Source organism: Mytilus trossulus, chromosome 3 (assembly GCF_036588685.1).
Source record: "Mytilus trossulus isolate FHL-02 chromosome 3, PNRI_Mtr1.1.1.hap1, whole genome shotgun sequence".
Taxonomy (NCBI): Eukaryota; Metazoa; Mollusca; class Bivalvia; order Mytilida; family Mytilidae; genus Mytilus; species Mytilus trossulus.
In genome coordinates, this window is record NC_086375.1 from 1,849,565 (window position 1) to 1,875,197 (window position 25,633).

Sequence of the window (25,633 nt, forward strand, 5' to 3'; positions counted from 1 at the left end):
TTTCACAACATTGTTGAATTTTTTAACTAGTTTGAAGCCAATGAAGCAATGATACTGCTGCATTCATTGAAAGAAGTAAATGTATTGTAGCCAATTTGAAGTTCGTGCAAACCTTTTTTGAGAATTCTGAAAGACATTTGTCTTTGTCAGAAACATCAATATTGTAAGAAAAAGGACCCATTCATCTGTATGTGTCTGAATTGCCTACCAGAGTTATTTTGATTCAAAAATCAAATATCAACAAAGTTCATGAAGTCATTTCTAAAGCAGTGGCAGACCAAGAGGGGAGGGTTTGGGGTTGGGACCCCGCCTTTTTTTTGGTCAATCAATGCATTTGAATGGGGTTGGAATTTGGAAACCCCATTTTTAAAAATGACTGGATTCTATCCTGTTCTGTTTAAACTGTTCTGACTTCCAAAACATAAAACCATTACCTTCAACCACTTTATTAAAATATCCATAAATTACATAACATTTACAATAACAAATATCACAGATGATGACTAGTTAATGGAAACTTAACATCCAGTTGTAAAATGGCCGTCTAAAGTGAATCTTGTGGCAGGACAATAAATAGTCTTTAAATAATATTTATACAATTTTGAAATATTTGTTTGTAATGCTCAAAATCATATTTGAACACTTTAAGGTAAATGCAATGTATCATAATGCTGTGAAATCTGACAGATAAAATTCTGTTCTGTCTAGAAGAAGTATTTACATACTCATAAACAAATATACTAGAAACCAAAAGAATCACAATTTTTACTTAATGATAATCACAAATACCTCAACTCAGATGAAAATTAGAATAACTAAATACTTAAATCTAATTCTCAAATTTTGATAATATAATGACTGTTTTAAAATTGACCAATGAGTTTACCCTATTAGGGTTCTATCTGTCCCTTATAACGTCCATGTTAGTTTTTATATCAACATGTTTGCTTAGCAGAACAAGTACCTTCATTTCTGGAAAACTCAAGTGAACTGGAAATTCCAATATACATATTTGAATACAAAGAGATATGAGGTATTAATAATTAATCAGTGAGGTAGCAAATCAGAAAAATAAAGAGATTGGAATGTAGGGTCCTTAATGCTCTTCAAATTTGTACCTAATTTGGCCTTTTATACTTTTTTGTAATCAAAAGGTGCATCTGACATACATACAAATTTTTGATCCTGGTATCTATGATGAGTTTTCTCCAGGTCAGTTTTTACTAATAGACAATTATAATGTGAAGCTTTAAATCACTAAATATTTCCTTGACTAAACACATGCATGGTGGCATTTGTATACAAGGATTTAAAAATTTACTGCTAATGAATCATTAAAAGAGACATTATCACAAAGTTGGATAAAAAACTGAGTAAAAAATTCTTAAATCTCAGAAGGGCAATAACTCTATGGCTCCGACAATTGGCATACATATAAAAAGTCATAAATAAATAAATAAATAACGGTACATGCTTTTGTAAGATAAATCCTGAGTAATAAATCATTCACCGGAAATTTAATGTGGATTCATTTATTTTCTAGGGTACCAATTTTCATGGATTTAGGAAAACTGTTAGAGGATATTTAATTTCATGATTTTGCCAAAGTCTACATAAAAGCCTTTAGAAAATTTGGTATTTGTTGAACAGTAAATTTCGTGGTTCACCCGTAACCACAAAATCCACGAAAATTGGTACCCAATGAAACAATGAATCCACAGTATATGTAGTATGCTTCTGAAACTAATCCTTTTCGACTTTATGAAATGCTGGGATGGCTAATGCATGCTTCTGAGCTAAATGGTATGCTACAAAGGACAGAAATATAGATCCAGTTCGAACAGGACCCAGTATCATTGCTTTGCTTCCATAAGCTGCTGGAAACTCGGTAATAGCTATTAAAGTATTAACAATGACTAGAGACAGAAATGGTATATATATATGTTTAAGTTTGTGGAACCTTGGTATATGGTGTTTCTGAGACATCTGTCTTGTATAATGAATAATGTATCCAGTCATTAATAGTAGTGGAATATTAAACAGCACAATCTGAAAAATACAAAAAAATAATAAGAGTAATTAATAAGTTAGTATAAAATAATCAAGATTGGTTAAAAAATGAAAAGACAAAGAGCAGTACACAAAGCACAAAAAAAAATTAAGACTAGCAACACAATACCTAACCAAAAATGTGGGTGGTCTCATGTGCTCTGGTAGGGTATACATATCCTGCTCCACATGTGGCACCCATATGTTGCTTATGAAAGTACAAATGAAACCCAGTAATAAATATAATTCAGAAGTTCACATTCAGGTAAAAAAGAGGGGACAGGATTGGAGTTATGACAATTGGAAGATATTAGTTGCCACCTCATTCTGTGAAACAGATATTCCACAAAGGTCAACCAATTTGTGATTTTGTCCATAAAATTTACAACTTAACAAACCCTTAGTTTAATAGCTTCCTTGTGAGCACAACCCTTTATCAAGGAAGGCTATATAAACTCCATTGAAAGGGATTAACCAATGCTTATACAACTGCATAACAAATATATATATATGTGTTAACTATGCAAAAAAGATTAAAGTTAATAGACCATGATTGTATAAAGCTATGACCAAACTAGGACAAAGTTTGCAAAGCTTTACAAACAAATGTCTTAAAAGGACTTGTTAACTTTATTTTAGCTGCATCCTTACCTATTGTAGTCATTTCCTGAAACTCGTGTGTATTGATTTGTGAATATAACTATGAATTTAAATTTTTTCAAACAATACATGTATAAATACTCCTTTTCCGTAGTAATAATAGTGAGAAGAAAATTGGAAAAAATATATCTGTACTCTACAAAATATCTCTTAGTTTACTCTACAAACATTTCAGACATTATCTTAGTTTATTTCTCACATGTAGAAGCTTAAAATTAAATTATAATTACAACTTGCAAATTCGTTTTTGCTATGGAGTTTTCATGTTGTTTCCATATGATTACTTTACTTACATGAAATGTACCATACAGATATGCTAGACAGCCTGGTAGTAGTGTCCCTTTGACATATAATCCCCAGACAAATAATACTCCTACTTCTCCTTCTAACACATCTGCTATAAACCAGGGACCTTCAGAAAGAAATGGAAAACTTTTTACTATATGTAAAAATTTCATATTTTTTAATTTATGATCTTTAAAACATCTATCAATTGTGGCATTAATTAAAATGTAGCAAATATTTAAAAATTAAAAGTTTGTGAACCAAATATTCATACATGTATGATGGATATACATTCAAATGTATCCTTCAGTTTGTCATGGGATATCTCCAACTGTGAACAAACAAAAAACAACATATCTTTATATAAAATTCTTTTTCAAGGTTTTGGAAACAGTCAAATGACTGCACTTAAATTATTGCAGTCAAATTGAACGTTCTTCAACTCCATTTAGTCAGAAATTACATTTTTTGCTAATAAGCTACTTAATCTAAATTTTAATATTTTTCAGATAATACAATTGCAACAAAGAATTTACCCTGAAAAATTTCAAATACTTCAATATCTGACAATTTTTTATTTTTTTTACAGAACCCTGATCTTATGTTATATATTCAGCTTAAAATTTTACATTAAAATTACATACCTATTGCTACATACAATGTAAACAGTGTAAACAGCCAGTATAAAGACTTAATCTTAGTCACCAGCCATAACCTCAATAACCAGATATTGATAAAGTGTCCTATATTTCTAGTTATAACATTCTGACCTGTAAAATATAAATAATCAAGTGTTTAAAATTACTTTGAACTTTGTCATGAAATTGATTTAATAAGATCCTCTCAGTTACAGGCATACTCAAAATTTTGTTAAATGATTTGAAACCCTTCAAAATATATGACATTTTTGAATCAAAATTGCTCTTAAATCATCTGCATAACAAGAATGAGTCCATACTACACAGATGCTCCACTTAAACTATCATGTTCTATGTTCAGGGAATGTGAAATTGTGAGCAAAACTTGATTTTGGCATTAAAAAAATAGAAAGAGCACATCATAGGGAACATATGTACTAAGTTTTAAGTTGATTGGACTTTAACTTCATCAAAAACTGCTTTGACCAAAAACTTTAACCTACCGTGTAAAGCAAGACCGACAGAAGAACAGACAAATGAACGCAGACAAAAAAACTTAATGCTCATTAATTGGTCATTTAAATTTTGTATCTACTGTTTGTTCTTGTTCATGAATAAAATGATAACAAAGATATCCATCAATTACCACATGGTAAGAGTTTATTCTGGTCGACATGTTTCACCAACAAGTGTGGTGTATTTAGGACAATATTACATATGAAATCAAACAGCGAAGTACAATTTTAGTGATACATACTGTTCTGAAATAATCAAATATGATGCTTAAAACTTTTTTTACCCTATCCATACTTTACATAATAAAAACACTTTAAAATAAACAGTATAAAATTTTAATTTTAAATAATCAAGGGAGATAACTGTTTTGACTTACCTTGTATAAACATGACCTGAATGTTCTGTAATAACCTCAACATAAGAAGTAGGACAATATAAATCAGTATCAACATCCAGAATATACACTGGGTCTGAAATAAATAAATATATATGTATGTATGTGCAATATTTATTTACTAAATTTTAAAACAAGATGTGTCCATAGTGCCTGACTTGAACTATCATTTTTATTTTCAGTGGACTGTGAAATTGGTGTCAAAAATCTTAATTTGGCATGAAAAATAGAAAGATTATAACATAGGGAACATGTGTAATAAGTTTCAAGTTGATAGGACTTTAACTTCATTAAAAACTACTTTTACCAAAAACTTTAAACCAGCTACCTGTTTCATAGGGAGTAACACATCATCGCTGGGCTTCCAAAAGGTAGTATATGACTTTTTGGCTAGAAATACTTTTTGACAATAATGGTCTGGGTGGGAGGAAATCTTTGGTATTACAAAATAGCATACAGTTAGACCAATTAAAACGTTTGAAATAAGACATATTACAAAATTGCCAATGTCAGTTATTTGTAAAGTTTGCTTACAAAATATTGTATGAAAACTTGAAAATCGTTGTAAAATGGCTTTGAGAATACAATATTTGTACATCTCTTTATTTCTGTGAAAATAATTTAAGTTCTCCGATAATAGAAATGTCTAAGTTTTTATTTCACTGCTATCTTCAAAAATGTTCAAGTTCACATACAACATTTTGGATGCGCGCATTTTGTCAAAATTTTCAAAGCCTGTTTGTGAGATATTTTTTTTTTTTAATTTACAACATTTTAGAAGCCCAGCAACGACATACAATATATATTTGTAATAACAGCTGATTGCAGGATAACAACCTAAACATAATATGTGGTATGATTGCCACTGAAACAAGTATCCACCCAAGTTCAAATGAAGTGGATCTAAGCCATACAGCTTTTAACAATGAGACAACTTTATTATTGCACTTGTCCAAATTGAATTATACTACTAGGGCAAAAATGCCACATATGTGTCACGCATGTACCTAAAAACGCATGTGTCACAGGTGTGTTACATGCATTATACACATGTTTCTTGCCACGCATGGGAATCATGCGTGAGACACATGCGTTCACATGCGTTACACACGCATGTGAATCACATGTGTCAGAAATACACCTGTGTCACACATGTGTTGGATAACGCATGTGACCCATGCGATATTTGCATGTGTAACACATGTATAGTAAAATGCATGTGTAACGCATGTGTGACACAGGCAAATTTTGTTGACGTGAAGTTAAATTTTTCACATGACTTTTAGGTAAAATTATTCACTTGAAATTCACCAAAAAAAAATCAAATCAAAATTAAAAATCAAAAATTGTTTATTTTAAACATAGATACCTTGCATTTGCCTTGTAAGACATGTATTCCATTGAAAATCTTAATTTACTTTAAAAAAAATCTATTTTCAGTGAAATTCATGTGAAAAATTCATAATAAAAATGTTCATGTGAAAAAGTTAAATCAATTTTATCTGAATTAAAACATGGAATTAATTAGAGAAATTCAACATTCTTGAGTTCAATTTTTGTAACATACATGTACATGATGTATGAGATACAAATTCACCTGAATTTTACTTAAATTCCAAAATTTACTCCATTTTTTATTTGAAGAATTTAGTCATCAAAGCTGTTCACCTTTTTCTGAAGATTTTCCATAAAAGGGGCACATATATAAATCATCAAATGATTATAATACTTATCTTTTATTTGGCATAGATTATCTCCCTTGATAGTGGATAAGATGTAACTACATTTTTTTTTAAATATTTATCTCTTGTTGTCATAAGGGTGGAATTTGTATATATACATATGTGTGTGTATACATATCCGGTTTTAGTTTCCTAGATACCTAGATTAATTTGAAGGACTAATATTGCTTTATCAGTAATATCTCTATGATTCTAGGATTAAACACATGTTTTCTAGAGGTTATTGATGTGTAAACCAGGGTGATTAACTCAAAAACTGAATAAAAGTCCTTTGGTAATGTTTGTGAGTAAAATCCCCGGTTTACACATTTTATTAAAATAACCTCTAGGAAAACTGTGTTTAATCCTTAAACCAACATATATGTTATAGACTAGTAGACTAGTCTTAGGCCAAACAGGTGCTTCATGCAGTAAGGTATGGCACTTAATAAAAGATTTGCATATCTTATTTAGGATTTTCTTATGTATAGCCCTTTTGTTATAAAAATGGCTGAATGTATATGTACATAAACATTGTACATGTGAGGCTAAATTAAAAATTACCTGGTTTGGTTGTTCTAACAAACGTGACCAAAACATGAATGTTGACCATTCTGATTATCTGTCCAAGTACAAAATTATGCTAACAAGAAAATACACATGAGCATATAAATGTACTTGAAAAAGTTTCAGAGTATTTGAGGTCTAAGGTAATCTATCCTGTCAGTCAATGCGGCTCATAAGGTTTAGGGGAAAGAAACACTACTATCGTGTTTAAATCACAACAAACACCAGTCACTCACTTAGTCTAAGATCGTGACGTCTAATACTTCCTGGGCCTTCCGTAGGCTTAAACCTTGTTCAATGTATAGAATAATATACCTGTAACCATATAACTTTATCATGCATTTCTTCATCTTTTTTTTTTTTGGATAAAAGCAGAAGACATAATAACCTGCCTCTGTTTAGTTTTTAGCAAGCATTTGATGGTGGGTTTAGTTATAAACTTACCACCTGAGTCCTCCACGTTTGATCACCTTAGTGTTGTCAAAAGTTACACATGCTTGTGTTCTTTCAAAGTTTATAACATGTGAAATATAAAATGTCCCCAATTTCTCTATTCTATCTATAACTTAAGGGGAACGTAAATGTAAATGTTGCTCGCGGCCTTCCCGGCATTGTGAGGGAACTAAAGAACTGAGTTGTTTAAGAATAGATCAACCACGGATTTGTATATTGGATCAACAGTGATAATATTTTTAATCTGTGATACATATTAAACAGTCTTGTTATGAAATTATGGACAGATTTCTCCGGCCTGCATGTGAAAATAAAACTTTTTAATGCCAAGATTTAAAAAAAATACAATACATAGTCTTTATCTGTGGGTTTATTGTTAACAGTGAAATCGAAACAGGATACCAATTGCAATAGTAGTTTATAACCATACATCTATAATGAATTGACAAAAGTCAAAAGTCCGAAAGGTAAAAACGACAGTAACCGTTGGACTTACCATCACATAAAAACTAAAATTGTGCCATGCAGTGATCATGAGGGACCTATAAATTTTCATAAGAGTCCCACTGTCTGGCTGCTGAAGAGATGGCCTCTCTAGTCAGTGGCGGATCCAGAACTTTTCCTAAGGGGGGGGGCGCTGACTGACCTAAGAGGGGGCCCTCTCCAGTCATGCTTCGATGATTCCCTATATAATCAACCAAATTGTTCCCACAAAAGGGGGGGGGCCTGGGCCCCCAGCCCCCCCTGGATCCGCCTATGCTAGTCATGCTTCAGTGATACCTAAATAATCAATAAAGTTTTGCCCACATAAAGGGAAGGGGCACAGTGCTCTAAATCCGCCTATGTGCAACACGTACCTCCAAAATCACAGGCACTCGTCTACGAATTTGTTTTCCCTATATACCTTAAAATTCTCTATATACCTTAAAAAGGTATACACAGGCGTTTTTTTTACATGAGTTCCCGTGTCCAAAATACCGTGATGAGTGAGTTCAGTTACTGTGAATGATAAAATTGAGAAAACAGTTACGAACTTCATCAGGAGCTACCTTCTCAACGTGTGGCAACCTATAATGTTTTAGAATATTCCAAGTGACGGCAAATTTAGTAAGTACAACTTTGATTTGATTGCTCATACTGACAAACATGTGAAGATAAGAACTGGTGAGCTTTTCGTTGAATATAATGAGAAGATTGTGTTAAAAATGTTTGCATAGTTCATGTCAGAGTTAAAAATTATAAAACAAAAGATGTTCTTATTCAATTTCCCATTCTCGATTCCAGACTAACTCTCTTAATTATCTCATTAGACGTAAATTTATGCGCGTCGAATACGGAAACCGGGAAATCTTTCACCGTGGCCGTTTTTTATACTATGACGCAAAAGGACGCTCGTCTGCTGATTTTACTGTTTGAAAGGATGATACAAAGATTGAAACAGATGGTTCAAAAAGCTATTGTAAACAGATATATTGAAATGGGTTGCATTGTCGATTAACTGGAAGAAATCGGGGAACGAAACATACATTTTAGAAAGTGTAGGCAGTGTATTGTTTGTGTACTTGGACCATCATGACCATGAAATAATGCACCAAATCATGCAGGATTGATGATTGTATCAGTTTTTGAAAGTGTACCAAAATATGGTGGGCTAAAAAGGATGGGATCCTTCCATATGAGCCCCACAACGATCTTACAGGTATCTTACAGGTATGGGAAAGCGTAATTATGGCCAAATGTCAAAATATTATGAAAGGTAAATATCATAGACCCCCATCATAATCATGCACATTTTTAGGAAGATGATAGTATTATACCTTCATGAAAAACATAGGGGTCACTGTATTCATGTCATGCACATGGTGCATGTAAACCAGAAAATCAGTCAAAAATTTACAAAAAGTTTTAAAACGGAAGCAAGTCAACTCGCCCCATTGGTAAAACGCCCCACTTTTTTAACAACAGGACCTTCTTTTTTTTTAAATCGCCGAACTCATGTTGAGGGAGCTTAGTCTATGCCACCATTTGTATTAAATTGGATACAATTCAGTGGGTGGTGGGGGTTTGATTGAAATTGAATACAGCCTTACAGGATAAAAAACAACTTTGACAACAATGGACAATGCAGGATAACATTTTCATCCTAGCCAGCCCCCCCCTTTTTTCCCCCAAAAAAACCCTAGTCCAAATAGCTATAAATAACTACCCAAACCCTTGAAAATCAAGTGGTTATACATCTTATCGCTAATCCCGGCTGACCTGGCCGCTTGAACTTTTGATGCATACAACAATCACTTTTCCATTGTACATGTGGCATCATATATTTTGTATTGTGACGTTAAAATTTTACAGGGACCTGTGTGATATCCAGTAATGCGATAAAATCACTAGGGCGGATCCAGCCATTTAAAAAGAGGAGTTCCCAACCCAGGACAAAGGGGGCCTGAGGGTTCCAACTATATGTTCCCATTCAAATGTTTTGATCCGCCAAAAAAGGGGGATCCCCCCTCCCCCCCCCCCTAGATAAAAATATTTTTAAGTCTGACAGTGTGGCCCAGGTTAAAAAAAAATAATTGTCATCAGTAAAACTGCATATTTTTGTTATTAAACATTGTAAAATAACACTTATTTCACTGTTATATTATATCGTGATTGCAAAAATAAGCTTTCAATCATAAAGATTTGATTGCATTATAGAATTCCAACAAGCATTTATAAATTGTAAAACAAGCAAATAATTAGTTGTTTTTGTCCATTATTATAATAGAAGTTTTTAATGAACACTTTAACCTAAAATGACCAAGCGACGATTTTGACAATTCAAAACTTTTTCAATGAATTCTTTCTTTTTAGTTTGTTTTATTATTGATCAAACCAAGGAGGTTATAAGATCTCCTAAACCAAAAAGAAATCCACGAATTACGTATCTGATTTTTTTTTGTAATCAGCGATCCACAAATTTATGTATACCACGGAATGTCTTTTTTCTCTATCCACGAAAATTGATACCCACGAAAATAAATGAATCCACAGTACAAAAAAAATCCGCAAAACTTCATGCATGAATTTTGCGCAAAGAACTTACATTTCCTGCCGGGTTTACAAAAAATTCTCATGTTAGGGGAAACCAACAATTAATTATCCATGGCCTTACACTAATGAAAAAAGACAGAGATCAAATGACATCAAAGTTACCAACTATATATGTCAACATACATCCTTTAACAATGAGCAAAGCCCATACATTATACCATATACTGTAAATTCTGAAATTAATGTATGCATTTATTATTGCTAATTTGTCTTAAACGCGATTTTATTTTTTTCGAATTTGAGAAAAATCCTGTTAAATTCATATTGAATATTTTTTTTAATGTGAGTTTAAATTATTGCGTTTACAACTCGGTCGCATTTTAGCAATAATAAAAACCTTGCAATAATTTCTGAATTTACAGTAGTCAGCTATATAAAAGACCCTAAATGAAAATAAAAAATGTGTAAAACAATTCAAACAAGAATACTAACAGACTTAACAACAAATTAAAGGAAAACCTGCACCACTGAATTACAAACTCCTGACATGGGACAGGCACATACTAATATACAGGATGTGATTGGGGCTGGACTATATAGTTAGCAGTTTGTGGTGCCAAAATAAACCCACCTATGAATATATATATACATGATATATATATAAAAGAAGATGTGGTATGATTGCCAATGAGACGATCGTCCACAAGAGACCAAAATGACACAGAAAATAACCATAGTTACTATAGATCACCTACAGCCTTCAACAATGAGCAAAGCCTATACCGCATAGTCAGCAATAAAAGGCCCTGAAATAAAACTGTAAAACAATTCAAATGAGAAAAGTAACAGCCTTATTTATATAAAAAAAATGAACGAAAAACAAATATATAAGTAACACATAAACAAACGACAACCACTGAATTACAGGCTCATGACTTGGGACAGGCACATACATAACCTCAGTCCTGGCACATGATGTGAAAAGGGATTAACTCATCAGATCTATACTATGTATACAAAGAAGAAAGACATCTATTAACTAACAAAAACACACACAAAATGTGCTTTTTGACAGAAAATCTATTGGCATGCTGCAAGATACATGAAAGGTTGTTCTTTTGTTAAATGCCGGATATACATGATACATTGTATATGGATTATAACAGAAATGACAACGTGCTACGTTCGAACATGATATTAATCTTTTCTATATCATGTATATGAAAATGGTGTATTTTAACATTTTTGTCTATTAACTTAAAACAGCAAAACAAGATCTAATAAACATCTGACAGTAATTAATGCCTGAAATGATTTTTTAACTCTATACAGCAGAATATATCCATTAAAATCAGAAAGTTCATACTGTACATGTATTTTTTAGCTACATGTAAGATGCTGTTGATCTTCTTTCTGTTGTTTGCTTACATGTATTTGCATTCACTCAAAAGAAAAAGTATATATAGTAAAGGTATAAATTAGTGAGCATCAGTGAGTTCAACATGTTCATACTACAATGTACATCTAGTTTTTGTCTGGACTTCTTGATTAAATAATTTTGATTTACAATTTTACATTGTAGCTTGTTACCAAAAGAATGGAAAGTACAGTATTAAAACCACTGAACATGTAGGTGTGAATGTCCTGAAAAAAGAACAGATATCAAAGTATGTTCATCTGTAGATCATAGGGGTAAAATGTAGATTTTGGCTTATAACTCTGAAACCAAAGCATTTAAAGCAAATCTTACAAGGGGTTTCCTTGTTTATCTAGTCAATATCTATCTGTCCTGGAATTTTCAGATGAATTGGACAACTGGTTGTTGGGTTACTGCCCCCAATTAGTAATTTTTAAAGAAATTTAGCCGTTTTTGGTTATTATCTTGAATACTGTTATACTTATAGATAGAGATAACTTGTAAACAGCAATAATGTTCAGCAAATTAAGATCTACAAATTATAAGTCAAACATTACCAAAATGATCAGTTGACCCCTTAAGGAGTTATTGCCCTTTATAGTCATTTTTAGCTCACCTGACCTGAAAGGTCAAGTGAGCTTTTCTCATCACTTGGCGTCCGTCGTCTGTCGTCCGTCGTCCGTAACCTTTTTACAAAAATCTTCTCCTCTGAAACTACTGGGCCAAATTTAACCAAACTTTGCCACAATCATCCTTGGGGTGTCTAGTTTTAAAAATGTGTCCGGTGACCTGGCCATCCAATCAAGATGGCCACCATGGCTAAAAATAGAACACAGGGGTAAAATGTATATTTTGGCTTATATCTTTGAAACCAAAACATTTAGAGCAAATCTGACATGGAGTAAAATTGTTGATCAGGTCAAGATCTATCTGCCCTGAAATTTTCAGACGAATGGGACAACTTGTTGTTGGGTTGCTGCCCCTGAATTGGTTATTTTAAGGAAATTTTGCAGTTTTTGGCTATTATCTTGAATACTATTATAGATAGAGATAAACTGTAAACAGCAATAATGTTCAGCAAAGTAAGACCTACAAATAAGTTAACATGACCAAAATTGTCAGTCAACCCCTTAAGGAGTTATTGCCCTTTATAGTCAATTTTTAACAACTTTCGTCATTTTTTGTAACTTGTACAAAAATCTTCTTCTCTGAAACTACATGGCCAAATTTAACCAAACTTGGCCACAATTATCATTGTGGTATATAGTCTGAAAAATTTGTCCGATGACCCCGCCTAACAAACAAAATGGCCGACATGGCTAAAATTAGAACATAGCGGTAAAATACAGTTTTTGAATTATATCTTTGAAACTAAGACATTAAGGGCAAATCTTTCAAGATTTAAATGTCCATCAGAATAAGATCTTTCCCTTCATTAATTTTCAGATGAATCCGACAACTCGTTGTTGGGTTGCTGCCCTAAAATTGTTAATTTTAAGGAAATTTTGCAGTTTTTGGTTATTATCTTGAATACTATTATAGATAGAGATAAACTGTAAACAGCAATACTGTTCAGCAAAGTAAGATCTACAAATAAGTCAACATGATCAAAATTGTTAGAGGACCCCTTTAGGAGTTATTGCCCTTTATAGTCAATATTGAACAACTTTTCGTCATTTTTGTAACTTGTACAAAAATCTTCTTTTCTGAAACTATGGGCCAAATTTAAACAAACTTGGCCACAATCATTACTAGGGTATCTATTTAAAAAAAGTGTCTAATGACCCCACCTACCAACCAAGATGACCGACATCAGTAAATACAGTAACAGGTGAGCGACACAGGCTCTTGAGAGCCTCTAGTTTAACATTTTTCATTAATTTGGTAAATTTTGGTAAGTTTTTCCAAAGTGTTCTCTGTAACTAAAGGGCCAAGTTCATTACAGATAGAGAAAATTGTAAGTAACAAAAATGATCAGTAAAAGTTGATCTACAAACACATCGTCACCAAAACACAATTTTGTGATGAATCCATCTGTTTCCTTTGTTTAATATGCACATAAACCAAGGTGAGCGACACAGGCTCTTAAGAGCCTCTATTTTTTTTTACCAATTTCAATGGGGTTTTATTCTTGAATTCAAAGAGATCTCTAATATGCTGAATCAAACCGTGTATTATTTTTTGGGGGAATTTGGTCCCTGTTTTTAAATTGGTCTACATTAAGGTCCAAATGCCATATATATTATATATACAGGTAATGTGTAGTACACATGCATGAATAGAGTTAGTTTTCATTATTAATTATTCATTTATTAACGTAAAAAAATAATATGTAGTATTATTGCCAATGAGACAACTATCAATCAGAGTCTAAATGACTGACTGTTAGCAACTATAGACCACTTTACATGTATGTACAGCTTTCAACATTGAGCAAAACCAATACAGAATTTAGCAAGCTATAAAAGGTCCTAGAATGACAGATGTAAAACAATTCCAAAGAAAAAACTTACAGCCTGATTTACTAAAAAGACAATAAGCAAAAAAAACAACTATGATAAATTGCAAAAAGAAAACTATTATTTCTCCACTACAGTTGTTCACACGATATTTAAATACATATATGTAAGTTTGGTAAATCATTACATATTTAATTTATGTTCTCATTTTTGCTTGATTGGTAAGACAATATTTGATGTTATATAGTGTTTTTTTTTAATTTCAGCAACTGTATTCCAAGAGTCTGATGGCTGATAATGTATTACAGGATTTTATCATTCAAGCAACATCTTAGAAGCCTAGGATAAGTGCTAATGTATGAAGGAAGCCTTGGATACAAATAGCAATTACAGCAATTCCATACAGGATAGAACTCTTACACGTGGTCATGATATGGGAGTGACGTATTCAAGAAATTTAAAACACATATCCATGGAATTAAATATTGTGTATATTTTTTCAACCACAAGTACTTTCAGAATATAATACAATTCAAATTCAAATTATTGTGTCAAATGACAATTATAGTCTAAAAATGAATAACACATGTTTTTAACTGAATTTTATATAAATATTTGAAATTACAAGAATTTTTAGCTTATTATGCAGCCAAACTTTGAAATCTTCTAATGGTATATGCTTATTGTTTGTCAACAAATTGTTTTGAAATAAGAAGGAAATGGTTGAAAATATCTGCAATTTATCAATATAATGTGATATGAGGTATAAATCAATCAGACAGCAACACAACAACAAAAGCACATAAAAGGCATTAAGGTGCTAACATACAGTCCTCAACAATAAACAGGTGTCTAAACAATTTCATGATCTACTTAATTGACCAGAGTCTACCAATCAAAGCACTGCTATTAAAACCGATTTTTTTAAATATGTTTAGTTAGGATGAGACTTTAGACAACTACGGAAACCCTGGCTTGAAACAGGCACATGAATATGGGGCTGAGTAAACTACTTTTTTTCTTCAAAACTTTTAAAACACAAATAGGCATCTTTTGCAAGTAAGACAATTATAAGTTAGTCAAGGAGTAGTATGTGTTTTTGGTGCGTGTGTCTGTCTGTCCATTCGTCCATCCATTCCATTTTAACTTAAGGATTTTGGTTAAAGTTGTTGGTCACAGTATATGTAGTTAGCGATGCAGTTGAAGCCCAATCAACTTAATTGACACAAATAAGTGATATAATGGCTTCTAGTTCAGGTTTTGACCCTGACTTTGTGCTATACTGAACATGAAAAGTGTGAGCAGAATATCAGTGTACTATATTATATAGTGACACTGTCGCACATTTTCTTGGTTTTCTTTTGTCATGCTTCAGCTTATATATTGATTTAAGTTTTGGTTTATCAAGTTACAGACCAGGTTCAAATTGTATTGCAGTCTGATGATTTTTATAAAATGTTTCTTCATGAAGCATTCACAATAGGTAGAACAGGATAAATATGAAACTTCAATAATATTAACTTTATGTATACTAAACACTTTTGCTGCACCTGAGAACTAACAAACATATCAACAACCATGATAATTAGACAAATAGGGAGGACATTTTGAAAAATATTTAATACAGACACAATGCCTTTTACATGCAGAAATGACGCATGTATCACAGGTGTATTTCTTGTACACATATGATTCACATGTGAAACGCATGATCACATGTGTATATCATGCGTATCACACATTTTGAATTTTTGTTAGTACTGGCACCATACCTTTTGAATGCAGAAATCACGCATGTGTCACAGGTGTTTTTTCCTACACATGTGATTCACATGTGAAACACATGATCACATGTGTATATCATGCGTATCACATTCTTTTTTCACACATGTGTCACATGCGTGGCATGAAACGTCTCTTTCACATGCGTACGACACACATGTGAAACGCATGTGTCACGCATGTTCACATGTGTGGCATTTTTACCAGTGTATTCCATTATCTGCATACACAAGCCAATGATTTTCAGAGAGGGCAATGTTAATGTGTCTTATAATAAAAATAATATATCGAGAATGTGTCAATGGGCCAGATCTAACAAAAAAAAATGTTTTTCATCATTTGAAAATTTTTACTATGTAATAGGGTACATTTTTGCTTTAATCCTCTTCATTTGCCCCTTAAAAGGGGGTCTCATTGTGGGGTACAGATCCCGGATCCCGCTTACTGTTTTGTCAGATTCCCGTATCCCGCTTACACTATGTACGTAAGCAGTTTTCATTTTTTTGTCCTTTCCCGGGTCCCGCTAGACCTCATTTCTTGTTTTCAGGACACAATAATTTGACTTTCGCGTGTCACGCTTACCAAAAATCGGCAATCCTGCGTCACGCTTAGACCCCAATGAGACCCACTTAAAAAAACTTGATAGAGACTCATAAACTTCTATTTAAATTTCAATTTTAATTAGTTAATTTAAGCAAATTTAATTTAAATTTTAATTTTTTAACTAATTAACTTACAAAGTAGTATATATTGTTTGTAAGAACCATTCTGGCTAGAAAAGAAAAAGATGTCACTGTACCATCCAATGAAAAGTCTTGTTTTACTGTCTTCAATATGTTGACTGAATCCTGTAAATATAGTATTAATAATTAATCAAAGGATGAAGCATGCCAGAGAAAGGGGTATAGTGAGTAGAGAATACAATATTTTAACCGAGTGGAGGAATTGGTGAAATATTTAATTTAATGCTATCTGAGAAACAGACATAACCATGAAAACTTAACATTGACTAATGAACTATGAAAATGAGGTCAAGGTCAGATGCCTAAGATGAACTCTGCTAGACTGTAAGACAGATGTTTTTTTAAAGGAACAACAATTTTTGAGAAGTTGATTTCTGTTGAATTTGACAACAATTTTTGAGAAGTTGATTTCAATTTGCAATTTCAAGTGTATGATTATAAATAAGATTGATCAGGTGTTATTTGAAGTAAAGAGATTAAACTTGTAAACAAGAGTGCACATGCTGAAATGTCTCATTTATTTATTATTAAATTCATGTTGAATGTAATATGAAGTTTTACCACAAGTGTCACATATACTTTGTATCACAAATGTTTTATGAAAAATAGGTCAAGGTCAGATGAACCATGCCAGACAGACATTTATAATCATGTCATACAACAAATATATTTGACCTATAGCTTATAATATTTCAGAAATAGACCAAAAAACCAAAAATACATATTGTCCTATGAACCATGAAAATGAGGTCAGAGATCATGAAACCTGCCAGGTACATCTCTCAATTATTTTGTGGATTTCATGGGAACAGGTAAACCACAAAATCAAATGTTAAAACAAATAGCCTATTTTTTTAATGCTTGTATGCAGATTTCAGCAAAACCACAAAAATAAATATCCTCAACATGTAAGTTTTCCTTAATCCATGAAAATTGGTACCCACGAAAACAAATGAATCCACAGTAAATGTTAATTAAAGAAGAAAATTTCATAGGAATAGTGTACCATGTATTGAGCATTTCAAATCCCGTTATATCTATAAATCAATTGTACCTGTACTGTGACTTTAATGGAATGTAATCCATGAAGATAGCTAGCTGGATTCCATTTAAGTGCATACAGAGGTCCCTTAACATGGTGTGCTAGTCCAATCCATTTGTCATCAATGTATACATCAACTGACTGGATCTTAGCTGTAGAAAATACCAGTATTCTAAAACAAAATAAATGTATAAGAAACAACAATGTAAATATAAAAACATGAAAAAAATGCAAATGTAAAACTAAATATTATATATTAGAGTATCATTATACTTTATTTTTTAATCTTTTTTTAAATCCTACTCAGTATCAATATAAATTATAGTACACATTATGATTTCATGGTTAGAATTGAAATATTTGCAAATACAATACTTTGGTTATGATATCATATTTATCTGAATCTTACAAATATTTGTATAGGCAAGGATTCATTGGACATTTGAAAACTGATTTGAAGCAACAAAGTTATTACAAAAATTATTACAACAAAATTTTATATGCTTTCTATGATGCTTGAAAGAAGAAAATGGCTAAAAATTAAAACAGATAAAAGAGCATTTCAACTTTTGTGCCAAGCTCTTCCAAAGATACCACACCCCAACATAACACAAACATTACCTTATATAAGTTGAGTTTTTCATTCTATAAGTTGGTTCTTTAGAGGACGTAAACAAAGCATCTTTGGGGTTAGTAATTAGGACAACAGGCCATTCTCCATACTTTACATCAGTAAATGACAACATATCATTATCTATAGCTAATACTCTGTATCTGAAACATTTCAAACAAAATAATTACATTCAAGTGATGATCTTTTCCCCAAGAATTGCCCATGCAGGACATTAATGGTTTTGTTCCTTAGAATAAAGTGCCTTTGTTTCCTTGGTTGCAATATTACTTAAAAATAAAACATATTTTATTAAGGTTGAAGAAAAGTCTATTTATTTTTGTTTTGTTGTAAGACATATAAATCTGTTTATATTTGGTACTTTTGATGGGTGGTGTTCAGGCACATATAATACTACTGTGAATTCATTATTTTTTTTGCGGATTGAAGAAAACCTGCATTTTATTGATTTATTACCCTGTAGAAGTCTATAAAAATAGTGTACCTTGTTGAATATATAAATTTGTGTTTCATGAGTAGCCAAGAAATCCACAATATTTGGTATGCCATGAATACTAATGAATTGGCAATACCTTATATCAGATCTAGAGTACAAATATAGAATCCCTGTTTAGAGCCAATTTTAGTTTCAATCAACAAATTTAATTTAGCTGCTTCAGTGGGTAAATTTTCCCTACTTACAATCTGTTATCCCTCCAACAGCTGCCTCCTGTATGATATATTCAATCCATTTTAAGTTGGGAGTATAAATTCTCCCTACTTACAATCTGTTATCTCTCCAACCACAGAGTTCTAACTCATTCAGCTGCCCGCTGTATGATATATCAAATCTATTATAAATTAGGAGTATAAATTCTTCCTACGTACAATCTGTTATCCCTCCAATCACCCAGTTCTAGTTCTATTGTCCCTGTATTATGTCTTGTGTACATCCTGGTCAGTAAACCATTCAGGGTATGAAGATGTCCACAAAGGTAATAAGCTGCATCCCTGTTAATAAATTCCATGAGCCTTAAAACATTTTGAAATTTGATTTTTAAAATTAATTATTTGCGCATGAGTCTTAAGAATTTGAGCAAATGTGTGCATCAGCTTGGACAAGCTCTGTGATTTTTACTAAAATTACAGGCTTTGCATTGACTTTGAAAATTTCATGATTTTTTTTAAAATTGATTGGCAAGGTTTTTCATTTTTTTATTTAATTGTTTAACATCCTTTTACTTTCTTCATTAAATGCTCTTGAATTACTTTAAATGTCTTAACACAAAGTTTGCTTACTTCATTAAATTTCTGACATTGCTTTCCTCAGCATCTACAATAAGTGATGTAGTATAATGGCCAAACCATAGGGTCATATTGCTAGAATTCATTGCCTGTTGTGATAAATCTTGTAACTTTGTCCTCCTTTCCTGTCAAAATAAATATTTAAAAGGCAGATTTAGATGGCAACAAATACAGTATTTTACTATGAAAATAATAGAAATTAAAGGAACAAAATAATAGCCGTCAAATTCATGTTCATAGATTTGACTAAAATTGCCATATTTGATTTATAACATACTTAAACAAATATCCAAATTATAAAATTAAATACAAAAATAACCGTACTTTGCAGAATATTTATTTGTACTTACCTTATTCATATAGCCAAAGAAATTGAATGGTCTACGAGGTCCAGGAATGGGTGCTGCATCCATTGCTATGACTGTATAGTTCCCATAAGGCTTTGCATGTGTAAAGGAATAAGATGAAGGGTGTGTCCAACCTTGTTCAGAATACTTCCTGTTAATATATAAAAAACATTAAAAGGACTGACAATTAATATTATATTATAACAACTTTGATACAGTTGAATTTCATATGCTGATTTATTTAGACAATTAATTGTCTAATTTTAACCATTTGACAGAGGTTGTGTTAAATTAACTGACTATTGATGTAGTGTTTTGACCCAAACTAGTTCCTGACACATCATGTTTTGACTCATTGTATTGTGACTATCTAATTCTGAGGTTGTGTTTTCACATTAGAAACTTTAATTCATTCTTTTTTTTCTGACAACTTAGGTTTCATTTAAAATTATTTAAACTACTAATAACTGATAGAGTATTCAGGCTTCACTGAATGATTGCCATTTATTTTTTACCTACTGACTGTGGATGTTGTATTTGTTTTCAAATATTCATGTTCTGGTAGAACAGACAGATTTATGGGTCAATATATATGAAAACTGATACTGATAAAAAATAATACTCATTTCCCCCTTTAACTGAAATTTTGAAACATAAACAGGCATTGGCAGCAAAAGAATCTTAAAAAAACAATGAGATAATAATATTAAAGGATAGATGTTAAAATAAGTAAAAACAGAATGTGTTTAAGGGACAAAGTTGATGCCCCTGCTTGCATATAACATTATAATGTGGCATAACTCAAGAATGGTAAAAGTGATGCCACCTAAATTGGATCTTGATCTGAGTTCTGTGGTAATAAGCAGTATGTATAAGTTTTATAATTTTTGGTTGAGGCAAACTACAGTTAGATAACAGAAACCAATGTCAAGGCGTATGGACAGACAGCAAAGGGTAAAAAATCCGTTAAAAATGATTAACAAGGAAAATAACTCAAATTATGTCATTTGAAACCTATCCATTTCGGGCCCTATCTAATAAATAATTTTTCAACAGAGGTCACTGCTATACTGACATACCTAAACAAGTTCCTCTTGTCAAAATCTCCTGGCACATCAAATGCATCTACAATTAAGGAAAACAGCTGACATTTTTCATTCAATGTTTATTTTTGTATTCATGAAAAAAATTGTTATTCATGTTTGAGTTAAATCTGCCAAATGATATTTTACAGTGTGTTTTTCTATGTTGTGATGTTATGCTATTGTTTCAGAAAAAGGGAGAAGGTTTGGTACTTGTAATTAAAACGTTTAATCCCGCAGCAAATGTTTGCACCTGTCCTAAGTCAGGAATCTGATGTACAGTAGTTGTCGTTTGTTTATGTAATTTATACAAGTTTTTCGTTTCTCTTTTTTTTTTACATATAGATTAGACCTTCGATTCTTCCGTTTGAATGGTTTTACACTAGCAATTTTGGAGCCCTTGATAGCTTGTTGTTCGGTGTGAGCCAAGGCTCCATGTAGAAGGTTGTACATTGACCTTAAATGGTTTACTTTTTTTTTAAATTGTTATTTGGAAGGAGAGTTGTCACATTGGCACTCACACCACATCTTCCTATATCTATTGTCTAAAATATAAATCAAATTTAATATTATTAAAATTCTTTCTTCTCTGCAATAGATTTTGAGATTAGTCAATACATTTTTATAGTTGCAGTAACATGTTTTTTAATTAAGAGTATACATTATCAATGAATTTAATTTAGTAAATACATTAGTGCTTGTCCAAAGATGGGGTTATACAGACAGAACAAGTAAACTAAAAATCCCTCTCAGACGCAGTCATGCAGGGCTGTTCCATTAAAACATACATGGAACCCTGGAAGGCACTTTGAAATCTCACTATAGGTTAAATATAGTGAAAATGTAAGTGAAATTCTAAATATGCCTCTAAGGTGTGATATGGTAACCTCATTTTGAATGTGCATGCTTATAATTCTACAGCTCTGAGAGGTTTATAATTTTTGTACCAACAGGAATACATTTGTGGAGTTATTTTTCATCATACATACCATGGTTTCCTTTGATATCATACCATGTTGTGTCATATGCTTGTTTACAATCATTGACAGTTTTCTGATAGAGCTTCCACTCTTCTATAAACTGTTTAGATCCTCGTTTATCTGCGTACTTTGCATCAGTTAAATCTCCTAAAATAGTCATATCAATTATTGAATTTACTTTTTCGTCACATAATACTAAGTACAAATGCATATGTAAGTTATCTATAAAAAGTGGTGACCAACAATATTGAGGTACATTTTCTGTTAATAAAAGAACACTATCAAGTAAAATACATTACACAAATGTATAACAAAGGTATAGTACTAATGCAAAACTCCATTTCATTTTTGAAAATGGTTTGTAAAAGTGATCTCATCTGCCATTATTAAATGTGCAAAAATGGCAGATGACGTTTCTGGTAAGTATTTCTTTGGTTGATTTTATAATAAAACATTCACTCTTCACAATTGCGGATCTTTCATGTCTTAAGGTAATATAAGTTTTAAAACTGAAATACTAAGTTTTTTTTCATAGTTCAATCACTAAATGAAGAAATCAACCTTTCAAATAAAACTGGACAATATGGGTAACTAAAGAAGATACATTTTACTCAGCTGTAGATGAGACATTTAGCATTTCTACAGTTACATACCTGAAACTATAACAAAATCTGGCTGTATATTTGTTATATGTGTCAGACAAAACTTTTTCAAATCAGGAGCTCTACTAAAAGCTGAGAATTTACTGATGTGGATATCTGTAACCTAAAATAGGACAAATATAAGTTAGTAAACATGTTTTAATGATATATCATATGAAAAAAACTAAAGTTCAGGATCAGTAAATAAATTTATAAAATTCACTTCATTTCAATCAAAGTTAGGAATCCATTTTATACATTCCATCAGTCATATCCGAAGTATAACTGTTCGAAACTCTTTGGTCTGAACATGGGCAATAAAACAAAAACAAGAATGTGTCCAAAGTACATGGATGCCCCACTCGCACTATCATTTTCCATGTTCATTGGACAGTGAAATGGGGATCAAAATTATAATTTGGCAGTCTTCACAATGAACTGCTAAATCTATTATATATATAGATTAGCCATAATCTCAAGGTCCCAACATCTAAAGGGAAGGTGACCAACTAATTAGATTTTTATTTCCAGAAGAAAAAAAATTATACAACATGCATAGCATCAAACTTTTTCACCCATTCCCTCAACAGTGGTGTCAGAAGTGATGATACCTACATGTGCATGTACTAGCAATTTTGTCATTTGGTATCATGCAAGTCACATGACAGATATGACAAGCTATTGTATAGATCTCAAAACCACTGGTTTGTATGTCAATCATAATTATTTCGTCTACCAAAGTTGGATTGGAAATAAATGTCTTGCAGTGAAAGGTATCTTCTTACTCCCTTTATATATCTCTGTTTTCGATTGGTCAAGTTTTGTGGGAAAGTCTAAATCATTCTCAAAGTTATCTGATCTTAATTCGTTTGATACGAAAAGTCAAGAGAGAGTCTGAATGACATTGACGTAATGGGAAAATTTGTGTCTAAAAAGGAAACTCATAACTAATTAGACATACCACAAATAACACAAGTTTGTTAGATTTTTTTTCACAGTATCTTATACCATGTTACTTAACAGTAACTGGATGATAAGTTCTATTCAGACAAATACTAAGATTTCTTTCTGAAACAATTTTTATAATAAATCAATTTTACTGCAAGTCTTGTGTCTTTTATATATCCAACATCAGTAGAGGAAATAATTAAGATTTACATACTTCCATGGGCCTGCTACAGATCATTCTGACAACAAAAATAGAATGTAGAAAAATCAATTTCGATGAACAAAATAACAAGTTTTAGTGGGGATGACAACTGAGAAATCAGCATATAAGAGAATTTCACCACTGTCTAATATTTTTTAAAATGCGGGTTTAGTGTTCTGTTCTATTCTATTCTATTCTATTCTACCATATAGTGACCGCCTTTAACAAATTGAAGATTATGTCACAGGAGGAAACTTACAACAAGACATAGATTGAAAAAATGTACAATTTTTAAAAAATATGAAAAATTAAAAATATAAAATGTTTTGTATAATAAAGTAAGATGTTGTAATTGAGTTAATATTGATGCTTTGAAATTGAAGATTTGAAAGAGTCTACTGAAGTGCAATTTACAATGTTGTCCGGTAGTTTGTTCCAGTCAGTGATAGTTCTTGGAAAATATGATTCTTTTCTGTACTGTGTTTTGCAGGATGGAATTTGGCAGCTGTTCGAATTTGTATGTCTTGTTTGTCTTTTTTGTGGAATTAATTTATTTTGTTTAGGGATTGCAACCTTTTCGTGTTCAATTTTGTAGAGCATTACCAATCTGGAGTCTTTTCTTCTGTCAGAGAGACTGCGCCATTCAAGATGTTGTAACATGTTAATTACCAACGCTTGAGGTGTTTCTGTATTTGTTGGTAACAAAACGTGCAGCCCTCCTTTGAACTATTTCAATGCTATCTATGTCTTGTTGTAAGTATGGATCCCAAACAGAGCAAGCATACTCTAGTGATGGTCTTACTAGGGACTTATATGCTTGCTCTTTAATGGATGTTGAACTTATGTTCAGGTTCCTCCTTAGAAAGCCTAGTGTGCTATTAGCTTTCTTGCATATGTTGTTAATATGCACATCCCATTTAAGGTTTGAACTGATGGTGACCCCCAGATATTTTGCTGTTGTAACATGTTCTAAAGAATGATTGTGTAATGTGTAGTTACATGTGATTGTTTTTTTATTTCTGGTGACTGAAATTACATTACACTTATCTGGGTGGAATGCCATTTTCCAGGAAGTTTCCCACGATGCCAGTTTGTTGAGATCTTTTTGTAGTGTTAATGCATCGGAGTTTGATTTATTATTAAACAATGATTAAGGTATACATATACATGTAGGGGAAAAAAATCTGAAACAAGTGCTTATGCTCAAAACTGACGTATAACAAGCATCATTCACAATGAATTTGACATGCATTTGATCTAATTCTATTAAGGAGTTTCAAAACATGATGAAATGTTGTGAGACTTAAATGGCTTATGATTGATGCAAAAAATGAAAAATAAAAAGTATCAAATATTTTGAATTTAAATTGGACATGAATATTGCATGACAGTAAAAGAAATAAAACATGAAATGGTTCAGAACATGGCTGAAATAAATTTACTGTGAACATTTTATGTTTGAAATTTACAATTTCTGATGTAATTTTCATTTAGAATTTCACATCATTTGATTTGAGTCATGAATCATGATAATTTTGGCAACGCCGGTTGATATACCTGAACAAACCAGAAAAGATTCGTCAATTCGGATGTTTGATCTGTCAGTTGTAATCTTTGCTCAGTCTCATCACTTTCACTGGAATGTATGGCTACTGTATACCACACAAATATCGTCGATTTTATAAAAAACGACAACATTTTTTGTTTCGGCTGCATTGGCTGATCCGACTTCCGTATCTCCAACTAAAAAGAGTTTTTC

At 31.8% G+C, this 25,633-nt stretch overlaps 1 protein-coding gene and 1 long non-coding RNA gene across 2 annotated transcripts; one reads left to right on the forward strand and one right to left on the reverse strand.

Moving 5' to 3' along the window:
- Positions 1–404: 404 nt before the first annotated feature.
- On the reverse strand, positions 405–25,628 carry LOC134709973 (transmembrane protein 62-like). The gene is made up of 14 exons (XM_063570103.1): positions 25,432–25,628; positions 22,737–22,848; positions 22,093–22,230; positions 21,101–21,146; positions 20,025–20,172; positions 19,669–19,799; positions 19,258–19,380; positions 18,381–18,533; positions 17,772–17,931; positions 16,712–16,822; positions 4,525–4,618; positions 3,639–3,764; positions 3,003–3,121; positions 405–2,049 (listed from the first exon to the last, which is right to left on the reverse strand). Exons 1-14 carry the CDS (start codon positions 25,588–25,590, stop codon positions 1,744–1,746), a joined length of 1,926 nt encoding a protein of 641 aa, XP_063426173.1. The 5' UTR covers positions 25,591–25,628; the 3' UTR covers positions 405–1,743.
- Positions 8,996–15,073, forward strand: LOC134709168 (uncharacterized). Its single transcript, XR_010105908.1, has 3 exons — positions 8,996–9,039; positions 11,899–11,983; positions 14,459–15,073. It is a non-coding gene; the product is annotated as an uncharacterized LOC134709168 (long non-coding RNA).
- Positions 25,629–25,633: the final 5 nt, after the last annotated feature.